Raw genomic sequence first — 10000 nt, 5'->3', positions numbered from 1 at the left:
AGTTTTTTAGGTACATGTATACATATTTTGCTATTTATAATAACTATACAGAATACAGGAAAAAAAGTCCAAGTTCCTTCGTACCTCATTTCTGCTCGAGTAAAGAGAGGCTTTGCAGGATTTGATTCAAGTGGATCAGCTAACAACGGATGTTCAATGGCAAAAACATTTGTGTTTAATGTATAACTCTTGGTGTCAAGACTGCTATCACACTGTATATAAAGAAGAAAACAGAATCTACCATTGGAAAAAAAACAACAGTTTTCACCCTTTAACCCCTGAACTGGCCATACTTGGTATTTTACTTGTCAATGGGGAACCCCCAGGAGTCAATGGGTAAACATTGATCAAAAGTTTCAGTTTGTGTCTTCCCCTCCTACAGTTGGGACTGCTTTCCATTCTCTTTCCCTTAGCAAGTCTAAAATGTTCCCTTTTGTTTTAAAATTCTGTTCTCAGTTTTTTAAATATCCGTGCACATTTCTATTCTTTTTGCAACCAAGCTTTGATCCTTGTTTTAAATTTGTGGGTTGTGACAGGAAAGGAAACTTCTGTACATTTTGATCAAAAGAGTCTTAATGACCAGCAACACACTTCACTTTATTTGAAAAGAGGTTACTGAGTTTCAGTACAGCTGTAGTTTAAAGGTGGCCAAAAACAGGCCAGTGACATATTTTCTCATAATAACAAGCAAATGTGGCCATAAATAGTTTTAAGACTTAATTAGCATGTACATGTGCTCTATGGTATACATGTAGCCCTAGCTAAAATTAATATTTCCTACCTGAGGTCTACCTGGAACAAAGGTCAAGTTTACTGGTGACACTGCTTTCAGAACATTAACACCATCATGCCCTTTCACATTTGTCTTTTGCAAGTACTGGCTTTCATCAAATACGTCCACAATAGAATTCATGCTGTACCTGCAAACAGCTGAGCCAAGCACTCCAAGTCTAATAATGGACAAGAGAGAAAATCACAATACTGAAGCATCTTGTCAACTTTAAGCATGAGGGCCTTGATGGGTAAAGTAATACAATGCCAGTCCCCTTCTTCAATATAAAATGGCAGAGAGCTATTCCCTGATGAGATCACGAGCTTGAGTGAATTGGTGTTTGTGCTAACAACAAATTTGTACATTGTAGATCTTAAGAAGATCTTAGGGATTAGTAAACCGGCTTAATTTCCTTTGATGCTTGCATTGGGTAAGCTAAGACTTCATCCTAACCATGGATGCATTTCAGTAAGTCTAAAACATCTTTATATCCCTTGTGGCCATATTAAATGGGTCAAACCTTTCCTGTGATTAATTATTATCATCATACAGCCTTCAATTTGTTAAATTTCAAAGGTCCAGCCCCTTAAACCAAAATGCATTGCGGGTAACCTGCCAATTTTGATGCCCTCTAAATTGAGGAATATTTCATTGCAGTTTACCATCCAAGCACGTGCTACTCACTCCATACGCATGGTTGACTTGGATCCTTTATTTTCAGCAATATGCTAAGCACTCTGATGATCAGGTCATATTTGTAAATAACTATTGTTACTCAGTGTGAAAAACGTTAACCTTAAAAAGGGTTTAATTTTTCTGCTCTTAATGCAATGGTTCACACCCCAGGGGCCAGAGAAAAATCTGCAGCTGAGGGATTCTTTCAACTTTGTAACAATTTTGATACCTTTTTCTAAATTTGTAAGTACCGGTAATCTTTTTTCCCACTATGCAATGTAATTCTGTTTTGTAGGTCGTTCCACAAACTTGTATGCAACACAAATTCTTTCAAAATAATTATAATATATTTTTAACTCTTTCTTTCATATGACTGTAATATCAACCATGTAACAAAAAGCCAGTAACTTTTAAAAAAATTCAACTAACTGTGGTGTGGTAAAAACTCCATAAACAAAGTCTTCCTTTGTGACAGGATCAGTATATTGAACTGTAGCCTCTGCAAATTGAAATAAACTGGTCAAAAACAAGGCCAAGCCTGCATATAATGAACATTCTGTTCCCAAAATCGAGTTATGCACTCTGACCTGGTAAAAACTGGGCCAAGAGCCTGAGTGTGTAAAGCATTTTGCCCCACACCCTATGATTCTTATTAACACCCACACTATTAACTCTCCCTGATCAACTTTACTGTGTGACTGAAATCTCCTTAATATGTAAAATCAGCAGGCTGTAACTCAAACTTTCAGCATCTGAGAGTTGAGAGTCAACCATTTAGGGAGCAGGGGGCAGAGTTGAGAGCACTCGCCTCCTACCAGAGTGCCCCAGGATCCATTCCCAGACTCATATTATGTGGGTTGAGCTTATTGGTTCTCTTCTCTGCTCCAACAGGTTTTTCTCCAGGTACTCCAGTTTTCCCCTCTCCAAAAAACAAATAATTTTATTTGACTTGATTTGAGTTAATTTCGTTAGTGTCCCCAATTATTGCTCTTGTGCTAAATCCATTGACACTTAAGTAAAGTTATCATTATTATTATTATTATTATTATTATTATTATTATTACTATTATTATTATTATTACAGCAAATTCAACAAAACTTAACCACAATAATGTATGTGTAAATATCACTATTAGAGCAACTAAAATTATTGTGGGTATAAGTATGAAATACACTGTATTGAAGTGTTTATTGATGACTAAGATTTCCTTTATTAATGCAATTTGTTTGAATAAAAAGTATTCGTCTCATTGTTAAAACAACAACATTATTCTGAATTTTGAGCAACATTTAATTAATTTTCAGTAACATTCTTAATTACATGGAATTACTGTCTGTGGTACTGTGTGTAAAATGGATGAGAACAGTGTGTATTACACAGGAATTAAAACTCCTTAGAATCAGCAGATAAAGTGAAACAACTTACGGATTTGATTATAATCAAATGGTATATCTCCAGGAACTGAGCATAATACTCTAGTCTTTACAAATGATGTGAATTTGCCTTTCAAAGAATATTTATCAGCTCCTTGGTCGTACTGCAGAGGAATCATATCAGTTCAGGTAATTCAGAAGCTGTTTCAGTCATACATGTAAATGTGTTACTCCAAAAAAAAAACCCATTCCCTTACTTACATTCAGGTTTTGACAATCTGTGTGCCCTAACAAATTAATTACATTGTGGTCCTCGATGTTTCACTGACATTTCAGAAAAAGGTGAAAAAAATCCTTCTCTCTTAGGAGGCTTAAAAGGGTTTCCAGCTACGCACGAGCATATTCCACACCCACAATAATCACGCTGCTTGTGTCAGCTCATTAAGATAAAAGGTTGACAGGGAAAGGATTGACAAAATGTTGAATGTGACCTACACCCATCTTCCAAAAGCATTTTCATAAATAACTTGAAGTTCTACTAGATAATTTTTCGAACTAATACTACAAAATAAAATTTGGTTATAGAATATGGATTTTGAAATTTGAAGTTCAAACTGCAATGAAATTAGTTTCTAGTAAGATATTAATTTTTCCAAAATCTGAAATTTAGAGAGTTCTTTACCACACAAAGTGTGTACCATTACCATAGAAAGAGTTAAAGGACTTGCAGATTCCTTTCAAAATTGCCTGACAATAAAGTATTTTTAAATTATTAAAATACCAAAACATTTCCCCACTGAAAGAATCTTGTAATCCTTTTCCATTGGAAACCTACTGTTACCTGTGGAAAACTGTGACTTCCGAAAAGCTTACATGTAGTGCTCACAAAGGCTTTTTTTTCAAAGCAGCCATTTCCCTAAATACAATTATAATCATTTTTATCTCAATTTTGTCAATTAATAGCTTTGCCATTAACTGTCAAAGTAACAGTTAAATGGTAGACTGAGAAAGGGTGTGCATCTGATGACATATATTTAGGGATAAAACAAACAATTTTAAATCCTAATCTTTGACAAAAAAAGTGACAATGGTATATACCATACCTGGCAAACTCTTGCGACCCTTGCATAAATTATACCCTAACAATTGAAGCAACAATTCATGGTAACTTTTGTTTAATTGAAATAATACTAATTAAGTAAACAAGCTACAGAAGCATTTCTCAGGGAAGGTGGTGCAAATACTTAGTGCAGTTGACTATAGCTACAAATCGAACACAGTTACTGTAGTTTTATTCAAGCTTTGTTCAAGAAGTCATCAGGCTATTGCAGCATTACTCTTTATGTGATAAGGTAAATGTTAATCAAACTAAGATAATTTGCTCTCAGATGTATGGGAAAAATCTACCGGTACCTAAAAATAACATGATTATTACTTGTGATACATGTAGATACTACAAAGATGATAATATTATTATTGCCTGTACCACCACCTGTTGGAGTGAGTGATCTACACCCTTTTCATCAGAAGTGTTGTTACAATTTTAATTTTGTGCATTCCTTATTGATCAGTCATCCCTCCCTTCTACTGGCCAAGTCCTGTCCCCCTCACTTCCCCTGACAATGTTGTTGCTGTTGTTTTCTTGCTGACAAATTCCCCCACTAAGTCCACATTGAATTGGAAGAGTGTAGGGTCATAAATCATAGACATCATGCCAATAGACTAAGTGTAGAAAAAGGTTTCTATGACTACGGTATCAAGGTGCATCGACAACCTGTGACGAAGATTGACACATTTACCGGTATGCCTGGTTTTCACAAGTAATGCAAGCTCAAGCCCGGGCACAATAATTGTTTTGTGCCAAGTGAAAACATAAGCGCTAGCATATAACAATATAGAAGGCTCTATTGCTGGAAATTATGAGTTTTTACCAGTAAATTGGTTATCCTGCATGCAGACGTCTCCAATTTCCTTTGTTGCCCACGGAAAAGGGAACGCCTGCATTAAGGCATAAGTGAGTAGCTTGAATTTCAGCCTGTATCAGAATCAGAGAAGGATGTGGCAAATGTTATCCTAAATTTGCCCTCTAATAAAGCACCTGGCTTTGACAAAATTCCAGCAAGAATACTTAAGAATAGTTTACCAGCTACTTTGCATAATTATAATTAGGTCTCTGATGAATAATTCCTTTAGATCAGGATATGTTTGCACATGTGTAGAAAATCGCAGAAGTAACTTGGGTTCATAAAGATGGAAAAGTTGGAAACCCATGCAACAATCGGCCCATATCACTGCTACCGGTATTATCCACAGTATAAATGAACGGTTGGCTCACAGACAATTTGTCACGTACGTTCTTAGACTATAAAAACAAGCTATCACAATTTCAAAGTTGCAATTCAATTTATAATTCCACTGAAATGGCTCTCCTGTCTGTCACTGATGAACTATTAAAAGCTATGGATGAAAAGAAAATTTCAATACTGGTGTTGATGGACGTCAAAAGTCTTTGACAGTATGAACCATGACATGTTGTTATTTAAACTTCGCAGCCTTGCAGGTGAGTATAATCACCATCGTGGCACTGGAATGGTTCAAAAGTTACCAACACTTTCGTATCAGGGATGTAGTTTCACAGTCTCTTCCAGTTGATTATGGTTAACATAGGGAGTGGGTGATTCTCACACTGAACATACTTGTTACCGGGTAAGCACCATATATAAACACACTCTCTGACTTTGCCATTAGGTTTAGGTGTGATCACCGTTGGTGCACACCATTCTGTTGATTGATCTACAGGTGCTATGACTTTTGAGCATGCTCTGAATTTTACCCTTGGTTTTCCTTGGTACAGACAAAGCAAAAGGTTTTGATATCTGTCTTTGAACTTGATAATGTATTCTTCATCCATTTTCCCCAAGCCAGTGAACAGATTTGGGTAATCGTGCATGACCTTTGCTTTGAAATCACCACTGGTTGCTTCACTCACCCCCTACTTATGAGCTTCAACTTTTCTACTACGGTCCTACCTAAGAGTGGTCAAGCAAGGCTCTCTACTACATACCGGAAAATATCTTCATTGACGGACTCTTGATTGTTGGAAAGGTGAGCTCTGAATACTCCCTTACAGTTCATTGGTATTTGCATGGAACGAACAAGACTTTATTGGTAGGATGTAGATTTGGTGGACTTTGCATTTGAAGGACATCAACCCCAGTGCTCAGCTTGAACTTTACTCTTTTCGATATTCGCTGATATTAGGAAGTCCACGGCGTCTTGCCATTGCTTTAGACTTCATCTAACTCATCTATCCGTCCTAAGAAAAATGATTCTCAAGCCTCTACTTCAAGAAGAGTTTCAGATTTTTGTTGCAATGAGTTATGACAGCCCTTTGCCCAATGTCCTATCTTTTTGCAGTTTATATTATTTTGAGAGATGAGCTGGGCACGCCTTTTTTGGATGAGAGCTTCCTAAGCATCGAGGGCATTTAGGGTTCATACATATACTGACGCATGAAGTTTGGCTTGCATTTGGTTTTACAGTAAATTTTTGGATGGAAACTTAACTTTCTTTCTTGGCCAACCTTTAGCAATGTTGATGACCTCCATTGGTTTTGGTTTAAACCAGCCATCGAGAAGGCATTTCGTAAACTGTCGCTGCCATTTGGACGACTAACAACAATTTTCATTGTTAAGTTTGTTGTTTTCAAGTGAGGAAAAAAATACTTGATCTAGGACTAGATTAGCAGCATATGTCACTTAGAATTTTGAAAAAACCATGATAGAAAAAACTTTTAGAAAAAAAACTTTAAAAAGTTAAGCAAGCGATATTAACCACTACACCACCACTACCAACTTTGCAATATTAAAGAATTTAAATGAAGCTAACCCCAACAATTCATTGAAAGCCAACCAAATAAAAAGGCTTGGTTAGTATTAAAGAATGGCATAGACCGGTCAAAAATGGCAATGAATGTTCACAAAACGGAAATTATTAGCTTCACCGACTCATGCTGTCTTGCTGGATTGAATCTCGTAGCTTTTTCCAGAGTTAATTTTGGATCAACTTGTACCTTTTCTGAGAGGTCTTGATTTCGCAGTCCCACTATGATGCACTCTCGAATCAGTTTGTCTTTCAATGCATCAAGATTGCAGTATCTTGTGAGGCCATAACCAGTGATGAAACTGTCCACAGATTCACCCTCTTGTTGATTTCTTGAGTTAAACTTTGCTCACTTTCGAATCTGTTTTTCACCTGTTTATAGTCGGTTTCTTCTTCTTCTTCTGTAAGCTCAAAGGAAAGGAAGATGTCATCAGCTTGATCTCCCATATACGTGTAGCATATTTTAAGTGTTTGCCTGCTTTTCTCCACTTTGCTTTTCCAGCCCAGTGACTTTGCGAAATCGCTCAAATTGTTCCATCCATTTGGGCCAACCTCCTAGCTTGAATGAGAATTTGTCCGGAAGAGGAACTTGGAAGTTTGTGATCAGTCTGATATCTGGTTCGGCTTGTCCCACTGAAATAAGAGCTGTTATGATAGCCCTTGTCCTTGCATTGCAAGAAAAAGCCAAGCATTACATTCCAAACCTTTTTACCAAAAATACCACAGAATCTACTTGCCAGAAAATTGGTAATTTTAAAATGCATACCAACCTTGCCCTTTTCTATAGCTTTTTCCCTCAGAAAAAAGTACACAAAATTGTCCTTATATTCAAATGACGACACAAAGTTAGCATCTAGAAATAAAGAAAACATTATGTTTTTGGAGAATAATTTTCAGTTGAACCTCCCATAAGCAGACACCATCGGGACCAAGGGTAAGTGTCCGCTTACGGGAGGTGTCCGCTTATGGGAGGTTGAAAAATAAAAGTGCAATAGAGAGCATATAATGAACCACAACAAATCTTTTAAAGCTTTTAATTAAGTCAACTTGTAATTATGTTCCAAGGTGTAGATGTTGTAGTTCAAATTTGACTTTGGAACAATTTGTTTTTGAACTGGTACAAAATATATTGAACTGGTACAATTTTAATTTGTACTGGTGCAAAACAGTGAAAATAGTTTAATGTTTGTTGAACACAAAGAACACACTTCATTGATAACAGCTGTTTGCCATTCATTTAGTTAGTTCAAGAGGTTACTGAAATAAGGTTTGTTGAGCATTCAGAGCAGGACAGAAATATTGTTGGAAATACTTAACAGTCTGGTTTGACCAAGAATAACATGAGTGGTTTTAAGCACTAATTTACACAATTTAAGCCTATACACTTGTTCTAATGGTTAGCTTTTATTTATCGTCATGATGTACTAAACATAAACATTATTAAAGAATAATTATAATTATTTTAAAGCCTCTTCATTTAGTGTATGTGGTGACAAGGGGTAAGGATTGGTTTTTGGCTTATCATCAAGTTACCATGAGTGTACCAGTCCTGCTGACATTAATAATGGTTTGGATTAGTTTTATCATGTTGTATGCAATTCATTTTGCAGACTATAACAGCAATACATGAATCATGTCACTGTTTCAATAAGACAAGAAATAAAGTGCAGAAATCGTACAATTTAATTTTGCTATTTGTCATTAAATTAAATAAATAAAATAGTATTTTGAGATTAGTGTCTTCTAGCAATTTGTTTTGTTTTTCCATAATAGAGTTCAATATATTCTGTACCAGTTCAGAAAAAAATGTACCAAAGGAACAAATTGAACTACAACATATTAGACAGGCCAAACGTACATCACTCCGATTGGTCAAGATAGGAAATTCAAAGACCTCAGAGCTTAGCTCTAACAAGTACATCTTTCAAAGACCTCCCTTTTCTAATATACGAAATTAAGGGAGATGCCATTTGTTCATTAGAATATGTTTGAGATTGGGTGACGAAGCTCCTGAAGCATGCGCCTAACTCAGCAACAGTTTTTACTACGGGAAAGTGGAATGGAATTGCCTTGCGGGTTTAAATTTCAAGGAGACAAATTTTCGTACGACTGGCTTAAAGAAAAGTTAAAAGAGGAAAACTTTGATGTAATGTAATGAAAAAAAAAAGGTAATTGCAATTGCGCTTTTGTCAAGGACAATGTACGGTTAAACCAATAAAATCAAACCCATTTCATGAGAGATTTTCTTGATATTGTCTACTGTCCACTTACAGAAGGATACTTTAGACCCTGTGGACCCTGAATAGGTGTCAGTGTCCGCTTGCGAGAGATGCCCGTTTACGGGAGGTTAATATGTAGTGTTTTAGAGGAGAAGCAGTTTGGTGTCCGAATTCAGGAGGTGTCGACTCCACTTATAGGAGGTGCCCATTCGTGGAGGTTCAACTGTGATTAAAAGAATAATCATTTCGATTCTCCTTTGACTCAATATCATATTTGTAACCACCACACCGAAATGTTTCAGCAACCCAGCTTTATGGACGAACGGTGGGCAAAAATTGAAGGGATGAATGCCCCACCCCCAAACTGTGCAAACATGTAAGCTGGGACTTTTTTATAGGTTTGAGCCAAAAATGGGCGTATTGAAAGAACTGTATCACATGAGAACCAATTAAGAAAAAGGAAGCATTATTTTAAAAAAGGTCTGGAGTATATATAACACTGTCTTTTTCAGTCTATATGTACCGGTACATGTTTTCATCCAGTTCTTGTATTACACATGAAACAGTTCCATAGCACCCCTCTGGCCCACCACTCTACAATCTTGGACAAATTAAATGGAACATTGAGACCACCCCTCCCCCCAAACTCAGTGATGGGAAAATGGCGCGTTTTGGTCTTCACGCACCTTCATCCTTGATTTGGGGGAGAGGGGGCATTTCTGTTCCATTTTATTCTCTCCAAGATTGCAATCTTGGACAAATTAAATGGAACATTGAGACCACCCCTCCCCCCAAAATCAGTGATGGGAAAATGGCGCGTTTTGGCCTTCACGCACCTTTATCCTTGATTTGGGGGAGAGGGGGCATTTCTGTTCCATTTTATTCTGTCCAAGATTGTAGGATGTGTTTTGCAAGAAACCTCTTTTTTTCATTTTTATGCACTCCCTTTCAATCTCTCATAATGGCCCTCACTTTGTGCATTTATGAGGGAAAGGGATATCAATAATTTAATATTTTCCTTATTTGCTATGTGACAGTTACAGAATGAGGGATGACAATATACCTTTCAAGACCAACT

General features: G+C 36.6%; 1 protein-coding gene across 3 annotated transcripts in view; it reads right to left on the bottom strand.

Annotated features, from left to right (window-relative positions):
* The window catches only part of LOC138039092 (semaphorin-1A-like), a 75814-nt gene that overhangs the window by 34793 nt on the left and 31021 nt on the right, over positions 1–10000 (bottom strand). For all 3 annotated transcript variants that reach the window (XR_011130362.1, XM_068885264.1, XM_068885265.1), the window contains 7 exons: positions 9986–10000; positions 7474–7556; positions 3925–3960; positions 2874–2985; positions 1877–1946; positions 782–950; positions 85–212 (listed from right to left, as the gene is read on the bottom strand). The exon at positions 9986–10000 is cut by the window's right edge and continues 114 nt beyond it. Coding sequence is in view for 2 of the 3 variants with exons in the window: in XM_068885264.1 (XP_068741365.1) it covers positions 85–212; positions 782–950; positions 1877–1946; positions 2874–2985; positions 3925–3960; positions 7474–7556; positions 9986–10000 (613 nt within the window). In the remaining variant the exon portion in view is untranslated. The remainder of the gene's footprint in view (positions 1–84; positions 213–781; positions 951–1876; positions 1947–2873; positions 2986–3924; positions 3961–7473; positions 7557–9985) is intronic.

This window comes from Montipora capricornis, chromosome 2 (genome assembly GCF_036669925.1).
Source record: "Montipora capricornis isolate CH-2021 chromosome 2, ASM3666992v2, whole genome shotgun sequence".
In the NCBI taxonomy this organism is placed as follows: Eukaryota; Metazoa; Cnidaria; class Anthozoa; order Scleractinia; family Acroporidae; genus Montipora; species Montipora capricornis.
The sequence above is the reverse complement of the archived record's forward strand: the minus strand, read 5'-3'. Positions and strand labels throughout refer to the sequence as shown.